General features: G+C 42.4%; 1 protein-coding gene across 3 annotated transcripts in view; it reads right to left on the minus strand.

Annotated features, from left to right (window-relative positions):
* Window positions 1-254: 254 nt before the first annotated feature.
* ADCY6 (adenylate cyclase 6) overlaps window positions 255-26,637 on the minus strand; it is a 64,786-nt gene continuing 38,403 nt past the window's right edge. For all 3 annotated transcript variants that reach the window (XM_060764134.2, XM_060764135.2, XM_060764136.2), the window contains exons 11-23: window positions 21,952-21,977; window positions 21,542-21,689; window positions 21,337-21,434; window positions 20,318-20,405; window positions 18,896-19,012; window positions 17,607-17,768; window positions 17,006-17,181; window positions 15,970-16,008; window positions 13,921-14,050; window positions 12,114-12,377; window positions 6,169-6,373; window positions 5,895-6,019; window positions 255-3,359 (exon numbers count right to left, since the gene is read on the minus strand). In XM_060764134.2, the coding sequence (XP_060620117.2) occupies window positions 3,234-3,359; window positions 5,895-6,019; window positions 6,169-6,373; window positions 12,114-12,377; window positions 13,921-14,050; window positions 15,970-16,008; window positions 17,006-17,181; window positions 17,607-17,768; window positions 18,896-19,012; window positions 20,318-20,405; window positions 21,337-21,434; window positions 21,542-21,689; window positions 21,952-21,977 (1,704 nt within the window). In that variant the 3' untranslated portion in view covers window positions 255-3,233. The remainder of the gene's footprint in view (window positions 3,360-5,894; window positions 6,020-6,168; window positions 6,374-12,113; window positions 12,378-13,920; window positions 14,051-15,969; window positions 16,009-17,005; window positions 17,182-17,606; window positions 17,769-18,895; window positions 19,013-20,317; window positions 20,406-21,336; window positions 21,435-21,541; window positions 21,690-21,951; window positions 21,978-26,637) is intronic.

A 26,637-nucleotide genomic window follows, 5' to 3' on the forward strand; every position in this document is an offset into this window, starting at 1 on the left:
CCACTGTGTTCCTACACTGGCTGGGGATTATGGGAATTGCAGCAAAACACACCTGGAAGGCATCAGGCTGGGGAAGGTCAGATCAGCTGGCATTTGTTTCCAAAGAAGTGTTCACAAGAGTTATGATTTATTAATTGCACCAACTGTAAATCATACAGTTATGATGAGCATCTACTTGCATGTTGCCTGGGTGGGCCAGAGGGGTGTTCAAGTGCATTGCTTTTACCACAGAAGAAGAAAAAAAATCAACAATGTAATAGAAAGTGATCTTTAATATATAATTTATATATTTATATATTTATATATATATATACACACACACAAAAGAAAAAAAGAGTACCAAATAAGTGCCATATTACCCACTCCACTCACACGTCTCCCCCAAGGAATACAACTGAACCATTTTAGGACCAGCTGTCAAAAGAGTGGGGAAATCTGGATTGGATGGCGCCCTCCCAATCCCCTTTCTCCTTCCCCATAGCAAACCCCCATCAATAATGCGCCGGCTGTGCACCAAGGCAGTTGCTGCCCATTAAAAAAAAAATCAGACTTTCCTCTTAAAACATTTAAAGCAATAAAATAGCTTTCGTAACCATCAAGAATGTTTTCTTTTAAAAAGTTTCCCCAACTTGCTTTAAAAAGTCACTTTATCTGGATTTATTTTTTGCATTAAAAACACTTGGTTTTCCCTGTCATTCATCTGCTTTAAAAAGAACAGAGACCCAACCAAGAGACGTATCTTGCCTTCCCATGGCTTGAATGTTTCTGACTGGTGCCACTTTTAGCAAGAAGATGAGCAAAATAAACCTTGTTTTGAAGGAAACTCTGTTTTAGTATGGGAATTCCACCTGACATGTGGAAATGAAGTGGGAAGCAATGGGAGAAGGGAGAGAGAGATAAGTGTTGCAATTTTGACAGTATTAAATTCAGTGGGGACCTAAAAATGGTAAGGGGTCCCTTCACCACAAAAACTTGCAACCCATTCAGTCCAGAACTGCTACAAAGATAGAGTCCTCTTGAAACAGGGCCAAAGGTGGTCTCTACAGAGGAGGAAAACATTGGTTGCAGCGATCACAATGTCATTTCCTCCAGAAAAGGGAGAAAACGACATAGCCGGGGCTGAAATGGGCTACAAATCTTTGCTACCTGAGATGTCTACTGGCCCATAAATGGAGCCAAGACAACCATCAGTAAATGAAGCATTTTCAAAATGGGAGCCACTTTTCTCTGCAATATGAAACCTCAAGGCTGGAGGCTCTGATGTTGAACTTGCATTTGTAAGATCTGCCCCATGTCAACAAGCAGTGGCTCTTCCCCAAACATGTGCTTGTCACACAGTCTGTTGTCACTCAAGAGTCAGAGCTTTCTTATGCATTTAAAAGCTCAGAAAGGTGACTGGGAGTTGTTCAGATAGAAACCAAACCTCCTCAATCTACTAAAAATATGACTGCAGCAATCTCCTTCTCCTGAACTCACACTGCCAAATGCTCTTCAACTTGTATTCCACACAAAGTTCTTGCTTTGCTGAGATGTGCCTTACCTACTTTCTCTTTGGAAAATGATCTTGGACTGCAACCCCCAGATGTCCCAAGCCACTGGCATTATGGGCTGAAAGGTTGTGAGAGAGGCAGTCGTAACAAGTAATTTCCTCAAGTTCTGTTTTTCTAACATGTACACACACACATCTTCCTCTACACAACTGATGGAGTCCAGAGCAACCGTTCACTAGTGCAGTCAGGCCCCAGCTTGTTTGAAGTTCATACAAGTATCCCAGCTAATAATGGGAGGATGGGGGGGGGGGGGGGGGGAGAGTACAAGAACTGTTCTGGAACAAATGGTGTTTGTAAACATATATTTTAAAAACGGAGGATTTCCCCTCCCTGACCCCATCTCCTTCCACCCTGAAAGAAACTAAGTCCAGAAGGGCAAACCATTTGAGGTGAAGGCCAAGGAGAGAAATCTTGTGGGCAGAGGAAGGAGACTTGGCACATAGTAACAAAAGGACCATAATGAAAGGAAGGAGCTTACTCCAACTTCCATTTTCAGGAGAGAGCACCTATGAAAGAACACCTAATTCCTTTCTTGCTGGGCTCTCATGACGAGAAAGAAGGTGGGAAAAGGGGGATACAGACAAAACCACACTCCCCTAATGTCACAAAACTAAGGCAAGTTGTCTCTCCATGGTGTGGGCACAGCTCTTTCCCTCTGCCATGGAGAGAAAGAGAAGGTTACTTTTTTGGACTACATATCCCCAAGTATGCTGGTTGTGGGGAATTTGGGGACTTGTAGCCCAAAGCAGTAACTCTTCCAATGTAAGTACGGGAGAAGATACGGCAGGGGAAGTGGAGGGAACAAAGCCCACTCCCTGCCTACTCTTTGGCATCAAAACCACCAATGCCATCCAAAGGCCCCCTTTTTTGGGGATACGCTCCCAGTGTTCATCACCATAGGTCCTTCAATTCCAGCCAGACAAAGTAATTTGGCAAATGAGAACTGTACCCCCAGGAACAACGACCCCTGCTACAAAAGAAGAGGCACATTCCCAAATGTCACAGTGAATGTGCGTACGTGTCAAAGAGAGAAACAAAGAATCAGAGGCAGAGTGGCTCTTCTGAAGAGAGGGACACAACAATCGAAAGGTGTTGGGTGGGAGGCAAGCCGCTTCCCCGCCAGGACTGCGCTGCATCTCTTTCTGAAAGTCTGGGCCAAGGGCACCTTGCAAAAATATCCAGGCAATGCTGGCCAAGAGAATGGGAGAAGGATACGACCCTCCCCCACCCCCATACAAACAATAAAACCAAACATCAGCTTTCTGGATCCACAAATATGAGCAGGCAAGGTCTTAAAAAGTCCTGCTGCAGTTTCCCGTTGCCAGGTTCTTCAGTTCATCCCAGGAGAAGCAGAAGGTTTGCAGCAATGGATTTCTTTCCCTTACTTCCAAAACGGCGCCCACACAGGGCCCAAAAGGGGATGCTGCAAGGTAGGCTTTTGCTCCCAATAAATAAAAAAATAAGTCTCTTAGGGGGTAAAGTGACCCCTGACAGCTCCTCTCTTTCCAAAACCACAGGCAATATCTACTTTGGAGGTTGTAGGGTGCCTTCTTTTCCCCCTCAGCATTTTAGAAGGGTATGTCTGAAATCCAGAGCAAACAGAGAAAGAGAAAGAAAAAGAGAACGAACCAATTGACTCCACACTGCCTAAGACCAGCTTAATAGGTCCCTTGGTAGCAAAGGCTAACTGGTGGGGCCACCATTCAGGAAATAGGTGGTCATCTCGCCTTTGCCCTTGACTTTGACAACTCCTCGAAACTCCAGCTGGTAACCTTTGGCTGCCAATACCTGATAGAGGTCAGTTGTCACCTAGAAAAAATGAAGACAGGCAGAGGTTTTAGTTACAGTAAGCGGAAAGGCCCAGCCTCAAGAGGAAGGTGCCCTTCACATTTCACCCAACCATTCAATACATTATAATCTCAGATTTCCTGCAATGAACCCAAGATGGGAGCCCAGGGTTCTACACCCCCACATTTTCAAACCCCCAACAAGCAGACACCTTGCAAAGAAGTTTTTTTAAAAAAAAATATGTCAGAAACGACTTGCAAGTCACCCCTGGTGTGACTTGCAAGTTGCTGTCTTCAAGGATATTGCCCAGGAGACACCCGGATGTGTTACCATTCTGTAGGAGACTTTTCTCATGTCCCCGCATGGGAAGCTGACAGACGGGAGCTCAATCCGTCTTGCAGATTCGAACCGCTGACCTTCAGGTCTTCAGCCAGCACAAGGATTCAACCCATTGCGCCACCGCGGCTCCTACTTGTGAAGTAGGTCAAGCCACCCTTTAAGTTTTATGGGGATTCAAGCCTAGATCTCCCAAAATGTTTCAATATTACATTCCAGGGTCCAGCAATTGAAGTAACAGTTCAATATATATGAATGATGGCAGGTTGGTAAAAGGCTGCCCCAGTGCAACTACTATACAGTGGCCACCACTATATTGGATGGCTTGAAAAAAACAAGTCAGATTCGCAGAGGATATTTCTCATTTATGGCCTCAGCAGGTAAATAGAACCTCCATATTTAGAGGGATTCTATCTCCAGACAAAGATTATTGTCATTTTGTGCTATGCGTGAATTTAACTTGAGGGTTACACTGGCAACAGGATACTTGTTGAGTTGGACTCCTGGTCTGATCTGGCAAAGGAGTTCTTATAATCCTAATGCACTAAAATTCTGAGAAAGTGGTCAAGAGGGGGAGCTCTAGTGATACAATCCTCCATAGTATAGTTATTTGAAATATATGACTCCAGACACACATACTGTCTCCAAGGCAGCTCACAACAAATAAAGATTAACAACATAAATTACTCCTCTTTTTTGCAGAAGCTTCTTCCAAAGATGGAAAACAGCCCCAACTCTCCACCACCTCCAAATCCCCCTCCCAAAAGAATGGACAGCAAAATCTGGAAGCAGAGGACAATCACAGTGGGAATAAGGAAGACAGTTCCTCCACCTGACGTTATATTTAAGAATGGTCCCCACTAGCTCACAAGGCGGGATGGAATCATAGAAGCCTAGAGTTGGAAGAGACCTCATTGGCTGTCCAGTCCAACTCTCTACCAAGAAGCAGGAAATTGCATTCAAAGGGAGGAGAAAAATGAGCTAAAGCCCTCCACCTCATCCAAGTGTTCCAGCTGCAGGTGTTTTTCAATGTATGTTACCCCAAACTTTAGAAAAAGCTTGGTTTGGCAGCTTGAGAAAAGGCCTGTTCTGTGGTGGCCCCATGTTTACAAAATATACTCCTCAGAATATGTGCCTGCAAGCAATACTGCCATCTTCCCAGCACTATGTAAAATGTATATGTTTTTCCAAGTACAAGTTATAAACAATGAGCAACAAGTTGCAGGTAACAGCCTGTAACACTTTTGAGGCAACTGGAGTCTATTTTAAAGGCAGAGCAATTTGGAGGGGGGGGGGTGGTGGTTATGAAATTTTAACTACATTATTAGTGTAATAATAGTTATCAAGTTACTCTTAAAGTTCTTTTAAAGAGCATTCTAGGGTGCTGGAAAGGAGTTTGAAAGATTTTCCCAAGTTTTTATGCCTCTTACAACTTAAAAAGTAACAACCCAAGTAAATTGATGTAGACAGCGGAGATTTGAGTACTGGATTAGCACTCCAGGAGACCAGGGTTCAAATCCATGCTCAGTCATAGAAACTCATGAGGCTATCTTGGGAAAGTGGAGCTCCCAGTGACGCAATGGATTAAACCCTTGTGCCGACAGGGCTTGCTGACCCATAGGTCAACAGTTCGGATCCGGAGAGAGTAGGTTGAGCTCCCTTTGTCAGCTCCAGCTCCCCCATGCGGGGCCATGAGAGAAGCCTCCCACAAGGATAGTAAAACATCAAAAACACCTGGGCATCCCTTGGGCAACACCCTTGCAGACGGCCAATTCTCTCACACCAGAATTGACTAGCAGTTTCTTAAGTCACACCTGACACGAAAATCTTGGCTAAGTCACACACTTTTGTGGTAAGGCAAGGGCAAGCTTCCTCCAAACAAATCTTGTTGAGATAACCCCAGAATAGTGTAGTCTTCAAGTAGCCATCAATTAGAAAAGACTTTAATAGCACACAATAGATGTCCAAACTCTATTTTTTGAAGTATTTGGACCCAAGCTATGGATATTTGTATGTATGGGGATTTTGTTGTCTTTTTTTCTCCTTCCTCTGCTGGGGATGCAACTATTTGTGGAAAGGTGCCACCATTATTATTATTGTTATCTTTATTATCATTATCATTATGTTTATTTATACCTCTCTTTTTCTCTCCACAAGGAGATTCAAAGCAGCTTGAGGTTGCAAAATAATGGCAACTATGGTCAAAACAGCTGTTCTCACCTGAATGCGGTCAGGGACACCAGTGCTATCCATACGGCTGGAGACGTTCACGGTGTTACCCCAGATGTCGTACTGTGGTTTTCGGGCTCCAATCACTCCTGCCACAACTGGCCCAATGTTTAGTCCTATGGGAGGAAAAAAATAAAATATGCCAGGGTGTGGGGAAGGGAGAGAAAATGGTCTTAGTCATTCAGTTTTGAGATCACCTATCTGCTCTTTAACATGACTATATGAGACTCCCACCTAATCAACCACAGCCCCCAGAGCCACTGACCAATTTTCATCTGGAAGTTGTTGAAAGAGTGCTCATTGATGTATTTCATCTGCTCCATGAGCCGCATCGCATAGTCGGCCAGCGCTGTGATATGGGAGCGCCCTTCACGGTCATAGGTGCTGTCATTCAGTCCTGAAGCTGCCATATAGGTGCTGCCAATTGTCTTGATCTTCTCCAGCTGCTTGAAAGGTTCATCACTAATGATCTATAGGCAGAAGAAAAGATCTGCTTTGATTACGCCAGCAAGGACCTCTCTGTATCACTGCTTTTAAAAAATACAGTCAGTCCTCCGTATCCACAAATTTTGCGTCCACAGATTCAACTAACCAGTTTGATTTTTTATATATATTCCAAAAAGCAAACCTTGATTTTGCCATTTTTATAAGGAACACTGTTTTACCATGCTATGATATATAATGCAACTTGACTATTCACAGATTTTGGTATCCATGGAGTGTGTGCCGTAACAGATACCAAGGGTTTACTGTAACTCCAAATAGCAGAACATAATCTGCCCCGATTCCATAATCTATGGAAAGAGCCATAACCAGACAGTTTTTTTTATCATGTCAGTAGCGGCTTGGGAATATACTGCATGTTGCTTCTGGTGTGAGAGGACGATGCCCAGGGGACACCCGGATGTGTTACCATCCTGTGGGAGGCTTCTCTCATGTCCCTGCATGGGAAGCTGGGGCTGACAGAGAGCTCACCCCGTCTTGTGGATTTGAACTGCTGACCTTCAGGTTTTCAGATCAATAATTCAACCAGCACAAGGGTTTAACCCATTGCACCACTGTTGCTCCCTATAACAGCTCCCAGAGTATAACCAGACAGGGATGCCCCAGGACAGGACCATTCAGCAAGCCACATATTCCCTTCTGCATCGGCTCCCACAGCCATTGCTATGTAAGGTGGGAGAACAACACCAACCTCCCTTAACATGTTCTGATATTCCCACTATGCCCCAGAATAGCATCACTCCAGGGCAATGTGGAAAAATTGACATCCCTACCCCTAGGTAATGTGAGGCAGTCCTTGTGGATAGCATGCTTTGGGAGCCAAGGGCAGCCATTGTACTTCATTTATTGTTATAGTATTGGGGGTACCAGTAGTGGGAGAGCGTGCTTCTGGGGTTTTATCTTGTGCCAAAATAAACTGTCCATCTTCGAGTATGAAGCATTTCAACATGTGCATGGTGCTGTTTGCTGCTCTATGTTTTGGAAAGGTATGAAAACATCAAACCATTTGTCCTGCCTGCTCCTTAGCACATTTGAGCCAAAGAACAGAGGTGATCATGAGGGTTAAGTTCCACCAATGGACTCTAAAGCAGCAGAAAACAAAGTTGCTCCCACCACAATATGACATCTTTTCAAATATTTAAACATATCCATCATGTCCCCTCTCCACTTTTTTCCCTCCAAGTTAAACATACCCAGCTCCCTCAGTTGCTTCTCGTAGGGCTGGGTTTCCAGACCTTTAACCATTTCGGTGGTCCTTCTCTGGACACCTTCCAGCTTGTCAATATCCCCCTCGAATTGTGGTGCCCAGAATTGGACACAGAATTCTAGGTGAGGTCTGACCAAAGCAGAATAGAGGGGCATCATGACTTCCCTTGAGCTCAACTCTATACTCCTATTGATGTAGACTAGAATTACATTGGCTTTTTTAGCTGCCGCATCACTCTGTTGACTCATGTTCAGGTTATGGTCTGCTAAGACTACTGCAGCAGATAATCCCAGAAAATGAAAAAAAAGCTTTCCTTTGGAGGAAAATTCCAAGCTATTTGGGAAGTGTAACCCCCAAAAGAAACCTTTCCCACCCCAGAACTACATCTCATTCCATCATTTTTTCACTAGAGGCCACTATAGAAATTCCCTTTGTAATGAAAACAGACATTGTTTTTAGGGGGAAGGGGCTATTCCACAGCTGCCTCTTGAAAATGCACCTCGCACATCTCTCCTCGCACATCCTGGGGGCAAAGGGGGAAATGCTTGATTCAGCAGACTAATCTAGAAGCTTGCCTGTGGGCACTCATCACTGAACTCCCCTCAACTTGCCAAGAGCCATCACCCCAACCTTCTGCTAAATCTCTGGAAATGTCTTGCAGGAGTTTCTTTTGAAAGGGAAATTTAAAATAATGCAGTGGTTACTAAATGGCCACATACTTCTGGCCATTTATTTTTTAAGCCCCAAGGCAGGGTTGTTGGAAAAGAAAACTGTCAACAGAGATAGCTCCCAGTGCAATGGTTCACATGTCTCTGTCAGCTGCGAAGCAGGAAGGAAAGGAGGCTCAGAGGCCTGGCTCAGGATGGTGGTTGTTGTTCTTGTTTTGTGCCCTCCAGCTGTTTCCAACTTACAGCAACCCTAAGACAACCCTATCATGAGGTCTTCTTGGCAAGATTGGCTCAGAGGCTGAGAGTCACACTGTCACACTGTGTATTTCCATGATCAAGCAGAGATTAAAACCCTGGTTTCCTGGAGTTCTAATGCAAGACTCAAACCAAGTATATTACCCTGAATCAGGAAACCTCTGCAGTCCCATTTTGAAACATTATGCTGCCTTCAAATTTCTATGAATATTCTTTCTCCATCCATATCTTTGAAAAATGTCTGCTACTTGGGTTTTTAAAAAACCCTCCCGAGGTTTAAATTTAGGCAATCTATTTGCAGTTTATTGTCGAAGGCTTTCATGGCTGGAATCACTGGATTGTTGTAGATTTTTCGGGCTATATGGCCATGTTCTAGAAGCATTCTCTCCTGACGTTTCTTCTGCATCTATGGCAGGCATGGAGGTCTATTTGCAGTTTTCCCCAGTGTATTGTCTTCTAACATTCTGAACTAAAACTCCCATTAGCGCCAACCAGTGTTTGGCAGTGACGAGACCTGCAGGCAAAAAATCTAGAGGGTCCTATGCTGGAGAAAGCTTAGTGATTAAAGAATAGTCTGACAAAACATAGTAATGTATTGTCAAAGGCTTTCATGGCCTGAATCTCTGAGGTGTTTTTTAGTTTCTGGATTGTATGGTCGTGTGTTCTAGGAGCATTTTCTCCTGAAGTTTCACCTGCATCTGTGGCTGGCATCTTCAGAGGATCTGATGATGGTAACTCTACTTGCTTTACCACCACCAGATCCTCTGAAGATGCCAGCCACAGTGAAACATCAGGAGAAAATGCTGCTAGAACACAGCCATACAATCCAATAAACACACAAAACCCCAGAGACATAGTAATGTTTTATTTAAAAGCTGACCCTGTAAACTCCTTCAATTTGAGACTATTTCGATACCAGATGCAACCTGGTCTGAGTGCTTTGGGGAAAGAGGCACACTCCCTAGTCCTCTCACAATCACATTTTATAATATATTTCAAATGAATTTGCTGCCTTATTGTTACATGGCTAGTTAAGCCATATCTTTCATGCAATAATAAACACCACACACAAAAAATATTTATAGTTATTACTGCAATCAGGGATAGCTAATGGATCCATTGCTGTATGAGGTAGAATCATAGAATCATAGAATCAAAGAGTTGGAAGAGACCTCATGGGCCATCCAGTCCAACCCCCTGCCAAGAAGCAGGAATATTGCATTCAAATCACCCCTGACAAATGGCCATCCAGCCTCTGCTTAAAAGCTTCCAAAGTAGGAGCCTCCACCACACTCCGGGGCAGAGAGTTCCACTGCTGAACGGCTCTCACAGTCAGGAAGTTCTTCCTCATGTTCAGATGGAATCTCCTCTCTTGTAGTTTGAAGCCATTGTTCCGCGTCCTAGTCTCCAAGGAAGCAGAAAACAAGCTTGCTCCCTCCTCCCTGTGGCTTCCTCTCACATATTTATACATGGCTATCATATCTCCTCTCAGCCTTCTCTTCTTCAGGCTAAACATGCCCAGTTCCCTAAGCCGCTCCTCATAGGGCTTGTTCTCCAGACCCGTGATCATTTTAGTCGCCCTCCTCTGGACACATTCCAGCTTGTCAATATCTCTCTTGAATTGTGGTGCCCAGAATTGGACACAATATTCCAGATGTGGTCTAACCAAAGCAGAATAGAGGGGTAGCATTACTTCCTTAGATCTAGACACTATGCTCCTATTGATGCAGGCCAAAATCCCATTGGCTTTTTTTGCCGCCACATCACATTGTTGGCTCATGTTTAACTTGTTGTCCACAAGGACTCCAAGATCTTTTTCACACGTACTGCTCTCGAGCCAGGCGTCACCCATTCTGTATCTTTGCATTTCATTTTTTCTGCCAAAGTGGAGTATCTTGCATTTGTCACTGTTGAACTTCATTTTGTTAGTTTGGGCCCATCTCTCTAATCTGTCAAGATCGTTTTGAATTCTGCTCCTGTCCTCTGGACTATTGGCTATCCCTCCCAATAGGGCTATATCTCTCCAGCTCCAAGTCACACAGGAGCCCTCCTCAGATTGCACTCTCCTCCTGACAGTATCCTATATAACATGGAATAGTGACTATAAAACACTGAAAGTAGATATCACTCCCACAGCAATAGATCCACCAGCAAGAATCCACCATCATCCAGGTGACAGCAATGTGCTTGGTTGAGTTCCACCAGGTCACACCTAAGAAAGTCTTAATAACTAGTATATTAAGAGCCACAAAACCTATATCAGTGGTTTCACTTGTCTGTGCCTGGGCAAAAAATTGTTCTATGATTTTGGTAGGAAGCTAAGTATGCTTCCCCCGGAAGTTGCACTGGAGTAATTAGCAAATTCGTAGGGACAATATCTCTAGATATAAATAGGTCTTCTAACACAATCCCATGGGTTGGTAGGACCAAACATAAGCTAATTTAATGGTGTTTGGGTGTATCCAAGATTTAACATAACCATGGCCTGGGCAGGGAAGTATTTCCCATAGATAAGGGGAGTCTTATAGCTTGCGTAGTGCAGTTACCCTCACTGCACAAATTCCAGGATCCTGGAATTCTAGTACCCAAACTATCTCTAGAAACTTGGTAAAAGTCAGTCTTTCTGTCTTAAAATCATGATCATTGGAACACTTCCAACAAATATTCATCACCTCCTGATACCAACTGAGCAAAAGAAAGGGCCAACCAATTCCATCACAAGGAGAAGCCAGATCCAACCAGCCTACTCACAAGTCCTCTCAAAACACTAGTATCTGGTCCAGTAAATCCACAGCACATCTGAAAGCATCTAACAAGTGACAGTTTGTTAACGAAATACATTTTACACTTTTCCCCAATATATATTGTTACTGAGTTCCCTAGATACTTTCAGGAATCTTGGATTCAATTGCTCTCTCAACAAAAGGAGGAATACATAATCCAGAGCTAACCAACCAAGGCAGTTTACTGACTTTTTGATGTTTGTTGCTGCAGGAGTTGTTAGGAAACAAAAAACAACACAGTTCTGAAGTACTGAAGAAACTCCTTCCATTTTTGTCAAGCAGTTATTCTAAGAGAAACACTAAGATCATCTGGGGAGGCCCTGCTCTCTGTCCCGCCTGCATCACAGGGACGAGAGACAGGGCCTTCTCAGTGGTGGCCCTTCGGCTGTGGAACGCCCTGCCTGCAGATATCGGATCGGCCCCCTACCTGCTGGCGTTTCGGAGGAAAGTGAAGACCTGGCTGTTCGAACAAACATTTGATTAAACAGTGTAATTGAACATAGGAAAAGGAATAATGGATGATGAGACTGGATTCTGATTTTACTGTTGAGGCACTAATGATTGTTATACTGATGTTTAATGATTTATGTTACAATTGTTTTTAATTGCCCTATACTTGTCTCGTGATGTTTTGTATTGATGTTGTTCACCGCTTTGAGTTGCCTGAGGGCTGAGAAAAGCGGTATATAAATAAAGTAAGTAAGTAAATAAATAAATAAATTTCCTTATTATTTTGCCTCTGGTCTTCTGGTGCCTCCTGCTTTCGTACAGTATAACAAAGACATGTACTAACCTCATCAAAGTCAGCAATAATTTCATTGAGCAGCCGCAAACATTCAACGCCCTCGTTGTTGGCTTCCAGCTCAACGTAGAACTCGGAGAAGTTGCTGATGGAGGCAAACATGACAGCCACGCATTCGCAGGACTGGTGGTACAGCTCATCATTGAGACGCTCGCGGGCCAAGAAGTGGGCGGCCACGTCTTTGGGCAGGATGTTGTGCAGCAGCCGGCGGTTGTAGGCCTGCAATTCTTCCATCTCTTCTTTCTCACCTGTAGCCTGGGAATTTGTGACAAGGCAAAGAAATATTTTTGGTTACACCAGAGGGAAGAAGTAGGTAAATCTTCATCATACTGGTAGATCAACCACAATAATTTTAGCCCCTACATTTTATTAATGATATCAGCAAAACATGGGATACTGTGAAACAGATTTCATGAGATCTATTCTATTCTGATATTCAGAAGAAATCCCTAGGTTCTGTATTCTTTAGAATTGTGTATATGCCTCTTGCATCATTTCTAGAAATTCCTCAGCATCACAACTGGCTAGATTTGAGGAAGGTGTTTTGGAAAGATTATTCTTCTGCTCCATCTGGTGAAGGTTTAGTTTTTACAGATTAAATTAGTGAAGTAGGAAATTTATTTAAATTCTCCAGAGTCACTGTCTGTAAGGCAGCTAATTCCTACCACCCTGAATAAGCTTAACAGTCAGAGCTCATGTGACAAAAGGTAAAGGTTTCTCCTGACATTACGTCTAGTTGTGTCCAACTCTGGGGAGTGGTACTCATTTCCATTTCTAAGCTGAAGAGCCGGTGCTGTCTGTAGACGCCTGCTAGGTCATGTGGTCAGCATGACTGGATGGAGTGCCATTACCTTCCTGCAGAAGCAGTACCTATTGATCTACTCACATTTGCATGTTTTCGAACTGCTAGGTTGGCAGAAGCTGGGGCTAACAGCAGGAGCTCACGTCGCTCCCCGGATCTGAACTGCTGACCTTCCAGTCAGCAAGTTCAGCAGCTCAGTGGTTTGACCTGCTGTGTCACCAGGGGCTCTTACTAATCATTCTGCTAGTGAGCTATGGCACTGCTTCTTAAACTGTCCACCTTGAACCCAAATGTAGTCCCCTTAGCTCATTGGTGGGGTCACAACAACATTGGCAACAGTAAAAAGTTTCCGAGCACCACCGATTTACAGAAACCCGTTAGTATCAATACACAGTGTTTACAGTAGACTCTGCAGAAAATGCCTCAGTTGTATTTCATAAAAAAGAAAATCAGCCTATTTCGCAAGGCTTGCAAATGCTGATTTATTTTAGTAATGATTGCTTTTGCACCTATTTTATATCCGTATATACTTGGGGCCATGGAAACATTTCTCAGGAAGAAAAAGGTTGCAAGTGGAAATGTTTAAGAAGCTCTGCTTTATGGTATGTATTTAATTGTATTAAATTAATATCTGTAGTTAAAGAATTTTGTTTCTGTGTTGTCTCTTTTTAAAAGATTGAGCTTCTCAAAAATGCTGGTTTATATGTGTACAGGCCAACGTGCACTCAGCTTTTAAAAGAAGGAATTAATCTACAAACTTGGGAAAAACATTCTCCTTTTTTACAGCTTGACAAGACCTAGCATTTCTAGGAATCAGCTGTCTACCTTTTAGCCTATGAAGACAACAATGGTTGTCTTGGATGGAGAAACTGGAGAACCAGGAGAAATCACAAATTCCCACATGGCTTGAGAAATATTTGACACCTTAAAGCCGCCGACCCAACCAAGACCCATCTCCACCAAAATCCTTACTTCTCCTGACCCACTTTCAACTACCTGTTGTTTCCAGAGGAAGTCTAGACGGGCTGTGGACTCCACCTGCTGGGAATGCAGATAGAGCGCCAGTGCAAAAAGCAGGAGGATGACAGGAGTCATGTACTGCAAGGCCACTTTGCCCTCTGCGAGACTACAAAAAGAAATGGGTGATGGAGAGACGGGGGAGCAGAGGGAGAGAAGAAAGAAGCAACGTGAAAAGTTGAAACATACCTTTACAAAACTCTACCCCTTCATGATCTGTTTCTCAAACTCTGCTGACTCGTATTTCCAAGTAGGTAGAGATTGTTTTCTTTAAAAACAATCTCTACCTACTTGCCCTTTTCTGATGATTTTGCCTGGAATTCTGCTCAATGTGGCAACAATAATAATTCATTATTTTTGTGGTTGTAGTCTGTATGCAACAAGACAGATTGTACACTGAAGCCCTTCCCCCAAACCTGCCTCTTCTGTAACCCTTTTGGCACTCTCTCTAATTAATATAAGGGCTAGATATGTATTTAAAATGGCTTATAATAGTCTTTTGTCATCATTTCCTCCCCCTCTGCAATTTTAACCCAAGAATTTCAACTCTTCAAAAGAAGTACTCATCTTGTATTTCTGCTACTTCTTAATGCAAATTTCAAGTAAAGGTAAAGGTTTCCCCTGAAGTTAAGTCTAGTCGTGTGTGACTCTGGGAGGTGGAGCTCACCTCAATTTCTAAGCCAAAGAGCTGGCGTTGTCCATAGACACCTTCAAGGTCATGTGGCCAGCATGACTACATGGAGCACCATTACCTTCCTACAGAAGCAGTACCTATTGATCTATTCACACTTGCATTTTTTCAAAATGCTAGGTTAGCAGAAGCTGGGCCTAACTGCCTGGATTCAAACCGCCGACCTTCCAGTCAGCAATCTCAGCAGTTCAGTGGTTTAACCCGCTACACCATGATATATATATTAACGCTGTAACCAGGATGCAAAGAAACCAGAAACTGCTTCCCCAGAGGCCAAAAAGGCTTCTGAAAATCAGAATCCAAGATCAAGAGAAATCCAGCTTCAGGACAGAGGGTCAGCAACATGTGATTTCAAGATGCTTTTGAACTGTAACTGCCATCAGATTTTATCTAATACAGCCGAAGGAAGGGAAAAATATTCAAAAACACATGGAAAACTACATGTTCTCTGCATACTTCCTTTAGTACACTGAACAAAAGGCTCTCACATGCCTTCCTAACATCCAGAAAAAAATTCACAATACTTTCTAATCCTAAGCAATAGACACCTGAAACAGGCAAAGGGGGGATTAGGATCCTCAAGACTCTGTAGTTGATTCTCCTGAAGAGCCACCATTCAGTAGTGTCCTCGTTTAGCCAGCTTAGTAGGTTCTTATAATATCTATTACTTCGGTGCATTACATATTTTTATAGTATTTTATTGATCACACAGCCCAACCAAAAAAAATCTTGGTGTCTTGGTTTTTAGGGTTGTTCCTGGTGTTATTTGGGGTGCTGATCCAGAAAATTGCACTGGATAAACCGCATCAGCACTATAGTTTCTCAGATATGGTTAGCATTGTTTTCTATGGGCAAGCAGTTACTGATCGCTATATGGCGTATGTTCTTTATCTCAAAAACTAGAGCCGATAGGGGAAAATTGGTGCCGTTTTTGAAATCCACAGGTCAAACAAATCCAGAAACAGGGCTAACATTTGAGGCACCAAAATGTCTGTTGGCCAGTGTAATTCTGTAATTATTTGCAAGGTAGTGATATGGTTAATGCTTTTTGATACTATTCTTCTTCCTCTTGTTAACTGCACTATATTTTTTTTTAGTGTTTAGCTTGTAAAAATATACAAACAGTTATGCAAAATTCACCATAATTTTCCCACCATCCTCTGGGACTCCTTCCTCCTTAAAATTAATTCTCTAGCAACAAGAGAAAGAGCCCACTACACTTGGCCTTTTCCCCAGGAATGGCAGCAGCCCCTCCAGCAGACTCATCTAGATATTTCTGTCAACCCCTCATCCCACCACCACTTCTGCCTTTCAGTCCATACTGGGCTTCTACTCACCAGTTTTGAGTACTGTGCGTTTCATTGAATGCTGGACTGCTGTGGTATGGAAAAGAGAAGAAGAGTTTCTATAAAGAGAAGAACAAGCCACCCACCAGCATCCCTACTCAACCTCAAACCTTTCCCTACAATCAGAGCTTGGGAGAAGCCACTTTCAGACTGCAATTCTCAGAAGAACTCAACTGTGATGGCTACTAGAAGTTCTGAAGGTTGTAGTCCAAAAATGTTAGCCTTCTTAAGCTCTGCTCAGGAGTCAAAGATCATGGAAGCGTAGAACATTCATTCTTTGGATTCATTTCATTCTGACCAATTCCCCAAAATCATGTGATTTCTTACTGACCAGCACTGGGGGGAAAATTAAGCCCCCTCTCTCTATCCCCTGAACTAAAACTCATGCTAGGTATCAAGACCAGTTATTTCCTGGAATCCTAAAGGTTATTCCCAACTGAAGTAGTTCCATTCAACAAAACGTTTAATCAGAGAGTTAACAAACAGGTTATCTGGTTCTCCTCTCATTAGGCCTAACAATTGCTTTTTTTCCGTGTCAGGAGCGATGTGAGAAACTGCAAGTCACTTCTGGTGTGAGAGAATTGGCCGTTTGCAAGGACGTTGCCCAGGGGATGCCCAGTGTAGAAACTAACAACTTTATTTATGCCAGCATGAGAAGAGGAACAACATAATGGGATAGGTACACTTTAGTTAAAAAATGCAACCCTCTCAAGTGGGGAGAATTACTCAACCTTTGCTGCATTTTATTGAGTATTTTTTTAATCTAAATTAGAAAACATTTTATGATGTTTTATATATAGTAGACAACGTCATGTGTTATATGTATTTTACTGTATTTTGTGTATTCTGTTTGCACTACTACGTGCTTTGTTAGCTGCCCTGAGTCCCTTTTGGGAGATGAGGGTGGGATAAAAATATTTATTTATTTATTTATTTATTTATTTGAGTCTCTATTCTTCTACTTCACCTTCCCTACAGGCTAAAGACTCATATTCCTTCCAACCCAACAGCTAAAAGGTGCTCTTACAAGGCATTTGCAACCACCAGCAAGTCATAGTTGTCAAACAGCACTCTCTGGGGACCTTCAGCCACGGCCAGGTACACAATTTCCATCCCCACCAGCAGAGCCAGCTTTCCAAGGCTACTGATGTGCAGGAATACGGAGGAGGCCAGCAGACTCAGCAGCACTGAGTATGTGAAGTACTACAGGGACAAAAACAGAGAGAGGAAGATGTAAAAAACCTCTTTCACAAAAACTAATTCCCAGAATTCTACACTCATTCCTATTCCTCTCAAACCAAGATACCTTTGGTGTGATCCACAATGTCTCTAACACCATATTCCCTCCCTCTTACTTCCACAGAGACCTATTCTGCAACATCCTACCTTTCAGACTTCACAAACCCTGAACATATTCTGAAGCAGACTTGCTATCAAGGTATTCCTTGGAGGTGTGACGAGTAGAAGTAGTAACGGAGGAGGGGGTAAAGAAACTATCCTCTGAGTGCAAAGTAAGTGTCCAAATGCCTGGCTGAGCTCTGGTACCCACCCCCCCTACAAATCTTCACAGTTTTCCCTCAATCAGATCCCGTCCCCCCAACACTGAAGGATTTGTGAGGCATACATACCTCAGGGAAGCTGCAGTTAGAGGCACCGTTTTCCTGGCAGGGCAAAGTATCTGATGCCAATGAATAGTTGAGGGCATGGAGGTGGCAGGGCTCCACATGAGAAGGAGTCATGTTGAGAAATCCAGCAACACAGTCTTGGAGTCGGAGCCGACTGCAAGCAAACTAGATTGAGAGAGGGAAAAAAATAACCGGCTATGTGGGACTGCCAGTGAATCTGACACTCTACTATTGTTCCAGAGCTATCCAACCTCAGCATTTCTGAGATTTATCACTGCAGAGATGGGCAACCAGTGTCCTAAAGCCCTAAGATTCAAGGGCTGGAGACAGACAGGCTAGAATTGCTTGAAAGCAGAGCTGCTTCTCATTCTGTGTACATTCCAGAGTTTGGAAACATCAGTAATACAGCTAAGACATTACAATTACATTGTTTTCTAAATAAAGGAATTCACTGGCTCAAATCCAATTTAATCCTAGCAAAATAAGGGAGGGCACCAGCAGAATGGTGCTGGATTACACCTTTCTGCAAGTAGCTGTGGAAAGCAAAAATATGTGCCACATAAACTGCACTGCATATCACTTTTGACTAATTGAGATGGTGAGCTACTGTGAGTGCAACACAGCTTGCATCAGCACAATAGCATTATTGGGCATGAAAATACTGAGAAAAAAGGTGGTTTCAATGTATATCCTTCCAATAATAATAAAGAGAGTAAGATAATAAATGTAATAATAACAGTAATAATAGAGTAAAATAAATGTAATAATAATAATAATAAAGTAAAATAATAAATGTAATAATAAAAGTAAAATAATAAATGTAATAATAGAGTGAAATAATGTAAATGTAATAACAATAATGATAATATAATAAATGTAATAATAATAATAATAGAGTAAAATAATAAATAACTTTGACTCGAGTATAAGACAAGGGCGGGTTGTTTGAGCCTTAAAAAGGGCTGAAAAACTCGGTTTATACTCGAGTACATACAGTATATAAATTACCTTCAGGCTACGTATATAAGTGAAGCTTAAATTAATTTTGTGTTGAGATTTGGGTCCCAATTCCAAGATATCTCATATGCAAATACAGGTATTCCAAAAGCACCCCAAAAATCTGAAATCCCAATCTCATGCATTTTGGATATGGGATACTCAATTAGTATCAAATCGCTATAACTGTGTGGTGTGCATATACTTTTTGCATTGTCAGATCTGATTCTACACTGCCCTTGCCATTCCAGACCTGCCCCCCTCTCATCTCAGCACCTTGCCCCCAATCCTCATACCATGTTGATGAAAGCTGAGATGAACACAAGCAGGATGGCAGTGACACCTGTAATTGTGCTGTTAATCCGTGACTGGATGATCTTCCGGGAAACACGCTGCAAAGTGGCTGGAAAGGGCTGGAAAAAGAATAACAGATGGTGGCATATAAGATGGAGGAAACCAGAAAATACCATCATCCCCATCCTTTTATGACTAAGAGGCAGGAATGAGACAGATTCTGAGCAATTAAACAGTCGTGAGGTCCAGTTCGCTTTCTCACCAACTAGATTATATGTGAATCAGGCATTAAGATCCAATCACACAATAGGCCCTCAACCCAAGAAATAAACATTTTTATTCAGGAAGGCTTTAAAATATCAATATCAATATAATAACAATTATTGTTATTACATTTACATTATTTTACTCTATTATTATTACATTTACTATTTTACTTTTTATTATCGCATTTATTATTTTACTCTATTATTACTGTTATTATTACATTTATTATCTTACTCTCAATTCAGAGGATGCCAGGGTTTTAACTCTGGATTTGTTATAATACTGTTTATATTTAATCTTGTTTTAATATTCTTGTACTTGTATGTTTTAAATGGTTATGCTAAAGCTTTCATGTTAAGCTGCTTTAAGTCCCCTTTGGGGGAGATAAAGTGGGGTATAAATATAATAACAATAATAACAAAAACAATAATAGAGATGTAACTTGTTTGCTCAGCAAAGCTTGGGAATTTATTTTGTTTGACTTTTTTTATGCCTATAGCTCCCACAATTCACCAAGCACTTGGAAATTATGATCCAGCACTTTGTTATGTTTTAATGTGTTCAGAATGCTCTTTGATTGTAGGTGAACTATAAATCCCATCAAATAACACTCCTAAATGTCAAGGTCTATTTTCCCCAAACTTAGCCAGTGTTCAAGGCCAATGTCCACTAAACCCTTCCAGTATTTTCTGTTGGTCATGAGAGTTCTGTGTGCTAAGGTTGGTTTAATTCCATCGTTGGTGGAGTTCAGAATGCTCTTTGATTGTAGGTGAACTATAAATCCCAGGAACTACAACTCCCAAATGACAAAATCAATCCCCCTCTCCCAACTCCATCACTATTCAAATTTGGGCATATCGGGTATTTGTGCCAAACTTGGTGCAGTGAATGAAAATACATCCTGCATATGAGATAGTAAGATGATGATTCATAACAGTAGCAAAATTCAACTTATGAATTAGCAACGAAAATAATTTTATGGTTGGGGGTCACCACAACATGAGGAACTGTATTAAGGGGTCACAGCATTAGGAAGGTTGAGAAACACTGCTATAGAGTGTTCCAAGGGCAGGATATAATAAAAAATGAGAGTGCCATTTGGACAGATAAAATGTCACTCATCCATGGGATCCCACAGAAGAAATAAAGAGACTCACCCCAAGACAAGAGTAGATGCCGCAGACAAAAAGGATGGTGATCAGGATGCTGAAGATGCTGATGTAGGCACCAAGCATCAGGCCGGAGCTGCAGAGAGATGGAGCAAAGATCGGGTTTGGCTGTTCAATTTTTTGCCATAAGTTTACTTTTCACCATCTATCCAATTCCAACTCACTTTCAAGTGATTTCTATATGGTGGACGTGACTGTGATCTTATCTTTTGTACTAGAGTGCTATATAGAAGATAGGACTATTTAATGGAAAGGAGCAGTGCGTTTTTTTTATATAGTGATCCCATCTTTCTGGATGCAGTTCAGCTTTGTTAGGATATTAATCTTCCTTCTTTATCCTCTATAAATTTCAAACCATACATTTCCACCAAAACAGGTGATCTGCCTAAGCTCTTTATCTACATATACTCCCGCTTCACAAACGAATATTATCAAAATTATTCATTTCATCAGCAGGTTGAGCTCCCTCGGTCAGCTCCAGCTCTTCATGCGGGGGTACAAGAGAAGCCTCCCACAAGAATGGCAAAACATCAAGCATCTGGCATTCCCTGGGCAACGTCCTTGCAGACGGCCAATTCTCTTACACCAGAAGCGACTTGTAGTTTCTTAAGTTGCTCCTGACATGAAAAAAGGCCTTCCTACCTGAAGCTGTGGGGAGCTGCAGTCTCGGAATACATGGAAGGCAGCATCACATTAGGGGAAGCTGCTCTGAAGTATTAGTTGATGGTTTAATTGGGAATCAGTAACATGAAGATGAAGTGCTACCAATTAGACTACATCACAGTATGCTGTGAGAGTGTAGCTGGAGTATTTCATGTGTACACATCAGTGAATAATTGTGCCTGCTCACAATATGGATCTGCAGGAAAAGTTTCATGTACACAACCATGCCACATATTGGCATCCAGTGGAGCACATATCTTCACCATCTGTGCATAAGAGTGCATGTGCATATATACAGTCTCAATTATACACAGTGAACATACTCTTGCAAGTGTCTCACTTACTGAGGGAAAATGACAATCTGGATACAGCATATGAAGCAGAAGACCAGCACGGTGCAAGCCACATAGCCCCCAAAACGGGTATCTACCTTTTTGGAATACTACAAAATGGAAGGAAAAGAGAGTTGGTGTTACCACTGGGTGCCCAATACTCACTGCAGAAGGGTCATTTTGCAACCTAGGCTGAAGTAACAAAGGGAAGGAGTACCTTTCTCTCCAACTCAGGTTTCTGGAAAGTTAGAAGAAAGCGCTTGACATGATCCTTGCGCAGCTGGTCAATGCTTCGGGCATCAATGGCACGACCCAGAAACTCATCTACCTCATCTTCAGGGTTTAAGGCTTCCTGGGTGCTTCGACTGCAAGGCAGAGCAAGAGAAAGGAGTCCCGTTTGATGTCAAGAGGGAAGCACTGCAAGTCACTGCATTGTGAACCTCATATATTTTTCTCCACCAAAACATTACAAATTACTTTTGGAAACTAGACTCCCCTAAATTCCCCAAATCTAAATAAGTACTTTTTTCAAGCACTGCCTTTCCTACACAGCAGGTAGAGAGGTTTTCCCAGCCCACCCCAGTCACTGCCAAGAGCAGAAGTGGGACACACAATAAAGGCACTCACTTGTCCTTACTGGCATCATCAATACCCTATGGAACAAGAAACAGAGAGAAAAATCCATTAAACCTTACACCCACACATACAATTTACATACTGAATGAAATGCATGCATGCTCTTGCTCTATACCACATCTACGTCATTTAGGTATTCACATTTTAGAAATCCAGAATGGAAATATGTCAGAGTATCATGAGGGATTGCCATAAATCCTGCATGAATCTGGTGAAGAGTCTGAGTTTAATCGGTTATACCAGTGTTTCTCAACCTGGGGGCCAGGACCCCTGGGAGGGTCGCGAGGGGGATGTCAGAGGAGCCACCAAAAACCACCAGAAAACACAGTGTTTTCTATTGGCCATGGGGGTTCTGTGTGGGGAAGTTTGGCCCAATTCTGTCATTGGTGGGGTTCAGAATGCTCTTTGATTGTAGGTGAATTATAAATCCCAGCAACTACAACTCCCAAATGTCAAGGCCTATTTTCCCCAAACTTCACCAGTGTTTACGATTGCACAGATTGAGTTTTTGTGCAAAGCTTGGTCCAGATCTATCATTGTTTAGGTCCACAGTGCTCTCTGGATGTAGGTGAACTACAACTCCAAAACTCAAGGTTAATGTCCACCAAAACCTTCCAACATTTTCTGTTAGTCATGGGAATTCTACGTGCCAAGTCTGATTTGATTCCATCATTGATGGAGTTCAGAATGCTCTTTGATTGTAGGTTAACTATAAATCCAAACAACTATAACTCCCGAATGACAAAACCAATTCCCCCTCAACCCCACCAGTAATCAAATTTGGGTGTATAAGGTATTTGTCAAATTTGGCCCAGTGAATGAAAATACATCCTGTATATCAGATATTTATATTACAGTCCATAACAGTAGCAAAATTACAGTTATGAAGTAGCAACAAAAATAATGTTATATTTGGGGGTCACCACAACATTAAGAACTGTATCAAGGGGTCACAGCATTTGGAAGGTTGAGAAACACTGGGTTATACTAATAAATAATAGCAACAGCTGTGGGTTCAATGTCCACATTCACCAGCTTGTCTTCCTTTGCCACCTGGTAACTACACCCAGTTGAGACTGTTTATATTCCCATATGTATATATCAGCAGTCACCGCATATTAGATCTTCACAGGAGGGAGGACAGATGCAAGCGGAAATTCATGAGCCATCCAAGCCAAATTCTGTATTGATTTTATTTTTTATAAGACTTTCTGGCTTCCTGTCTTGTCAAACAACAGCCACATGACCTACTCTGCTCTAAGTCTTTCAGTTGTACTCTGCTCTGAGAGAGGGAGCTATGAGGGGAAACCGGCATCCTGTTTCCTGGGCTACTTGTTCACATCACTGCACAGACAAGGAGTCGCAGGGCCCTTCCCTGGGCTCACAGTCCCATCACCACCACTGAACACACAGAGAAATGCAATAAATCTGTCTCGCCTGGCCTTTGGCCAAACAAGATGTACTGATCAGGGCCTTCAACATACCAATATGGCTAAGATTTACAGCTCGAAAGCTGGGAGGCCTGCTGGCTGGTTAATACTCAACTTTGTAGGTGTGGTTAACGGGTGGGAAAGAGGTCTGAGGAGAGCTTGGAAATGTTATCAGAGACAACACTGCTGACTTCTTCTCTTTCAGAAAATATATCTTGCCATCTTCACTGCCCACCTCACTTTAGTCACAAATCCTTACTCTGACAGTCTTTTGTTTTATACTATTTTTATTCACAGACTAGCGTATATACCTGGGATTGCCTGAGCTTGCATTCTCTTTGTGGCTCTTTCTATTTTTCTTCCCTTTCCCTCATATACCTGATCCCTTTCTCTATTCTTCCTTTATTTATTTATTCCCTTGCTTTCTCTTACACGCCTTCCCCTCCCTCCCTCCCTATCCCTTTCTTTTCCTTCCTTTGTATTCCCTTCTTTTTCTTTCTCCCCTTCCATTTTGTCCATTTCCCTTTCCTTTCGCTTCTCTTTTTTCTCTTTCTTTCCTTCCCTCATACCTTTCCCCCTTTCCTTTTTCTTCCTTCATACAGCCTTTTCTTAGAAGTCACAATCTCTGCAATTCAGAGCAAGATGAAGGCGCAGCACAGACCCCTTCCAAAATATAAACCTTTATTAAATCACGTAGTTCCTTACGGGGTGGATGTCCAATTTGGTGTCATCTGCAAACTTGATGATCATGCCTTCTAACCCTTCATCTAAGTCATTAATAAAGATGTTGAACAGGACCGGGCCCAGGACGGAACCCTGCGGCACTCCGCTCGTCACTTCTTTCCAAGATGAAGAGGAAGCATTGGTGAGCACCCTCTGGGTTCGTCCATTTAACCAATTACAGATCCACCTCACCGTAGTTGCCCTTTTGGGAACTGAAACTGCTACAGAGCAGCCTTGATAGTAACCTTTCCCCAGAGTTTGATTTCACTGGGAGGCTCCCACCCCTCAATTCTCATCTACATGCTTTCATGTCAAGAAACCCTTGTCTTGACTGCCTCCCATCTGAAGATCAATGTCCTCAATGTGAAAGACCATGTGGACCAAAATAGGCCTTCACAGTTGTTGGGTGAGTGGGTTTATTAACAAAAGACCCTCCTCATAAATGTACAGCAGAGTAACTTATTAGCAGCAGCGTGCCCCAGCACCAGGAGCCCAAAGTGATAAAAAGAACAAAAACCCCATAGACCAATGTTATCTCTTCCAACAGAGGCTTTTCTTTGTGTAAAATAATATAGTCGCATTATTTACAATAACAAGGTTTCCACAACACAAATCAAGTCCTTTATACTTCCTTCTTTGCTTCCATGCTAGGCTTCTTCCTCATGCAGATAAACAGCTTTGCTCACAGAGCCTCCTCTCACAACAGACTTATACTGAAGATTCACACAGTAGCTTTACACATGAGGCCTTCAACTGGAGCTTCTTTCACCGAAGCTTCTCACACCAGGCCTCACACATAAGACAACCCCCAACTTTTCCAGTTAAAATATAGAGTTTGGGATATACTCGCCGTATAAGACTACCCCTCTTCCAATGCACACCAAATAAAAATTTTAAAAGCATCAGATTTGATTTCAATATGGTAATTTTCCTATTACTGTACCTCCTTCTCTGCCTCTCAGATCTCGCACATGCGCACCTGCACCGCTTCACTGCAGTCTTCAGGAGCGAGATCTGAGAGGCAGAGAAGGTACAGTAATAGGATACAAGGGTGGGCCAGAAAGGTAAAAGAGGTGTGTTTTTCTGGGCCCAGAGCCTCTCTATCTCTTTTTTCCATACCCGGGCATCCCGGACGCCTGCAACTTGCTCTGCCCTTCACTTACACTTTTCCGCCCCTTCACCTCACCATCGGGACTGCATTAAGTCCACGAATCCTGATGAATGGATTTTCTTCTACCATACTTGTACACCGTCACCCTTAATGCTTTCATGCAGTCGCTGCACGGGACATGGCCACTGCCTTTTTTGAGCTCCCCCCACAATATGCAGCAACCACAGATTCTCCAATCCGGATTGGAAGTTTTAGCACCCGCTCTATAAGCCGACTCCCGGCGTATAAGACTACTCCTGCGTATAAGACGACTCCCACGCATAAGGCTTCTCCAGCATATAAGATGACTCCCATGTATAAAACGACTCCCAGATATAAGACAACCCCTGACTTTTGAGAAGATTTTCTTGGGTTAAAAAGTAGTCTTATACACCAGAATATATGGTATTTACAGGATGTTGCTAAGTAAAGGGATCGTTTTGCACCTCTGAGACTGACTGGTTCCAGCATAAACCTTTATAGATCTATCAATCAGAACAAATACACTTAAGGGTCCATCTACACTGGAAAATGAATGCAGCTTGGCACTACTTTGACTGCCAAGACCCAATGATATGGAATCATGGGAGACGTAGTTAGATGAGGCACCAGCACTCTTTGATAGTGAAGGCTAAAGACTCTATAAAGCTATCTATAGAGTCAAACTCCATCAATTCCATAGTGTAGATGCATCCATAGTCTAAGAAAGCTTTGCTGCAACTTTATCCTCTTAGTCTCAAAAGATTCTACAAGATTCCTTCACATACTGATATTTCAAACTAATATGTTGTGTTTGAATTCTACTATGACGATGGTAAATAAATTTCACCAGGAAGAGATTTATTATTTTTTTATTTACGATATTTCTATCCCACTTTTCTCAGCCCAAAGGCAACTCAAGGCTGCTTACAAATTGGCAGCAATTCGATGCTATAACAGTCCATAGTATACAATTAAAGACAATTAGAACAACATTATAAAATCCATACAGAACTATTAAAAATAGTGTATATAAAATCCAATGTCTTCTTGTTAACCTCATTTTCCAATAGCATCATCTAGGCTGTTCCATGAAAGATCTGACCATGAAAATGGTTGACACAGAAAGGTAGCTTCTGGGAAACCTAAAAATGCTCGCTGGTCTTGGGGCTGAAGTGAACTCCAACTAGCCAAGGCCTTTGCACAGACAGGCTCCTGCAACACTGCTCTCAAGTCATGGCACTGCAATGGATCAGATAAGGCAGCAACAGCAACAGATGTCGGGGCCAAAGGGCAGTGCTAGGCTATGCCGCCACCAGCATCATCATAACAACAAACCAGGTGCCATAAACTCACACCAGACCATGCACTGCCCCCGCTGGCAACATTGCCTAC

The sequence above is a fragment of the Anolis sagrei genome, chromosome 2 (assembly GCF_037176765.1).
Source record: "Anolis sagrei isolate rAnoSag1 chromosome 2, rAnoSag1.mat, whole genome shotgun sequence".
Taxonomy (NCBI): domain Eukaryota; kingdom Metazoa; phylum Chordata; class Lepidosauria; order Squamata; family Dactyloidae; genus Anolis; species Anolis sagrei.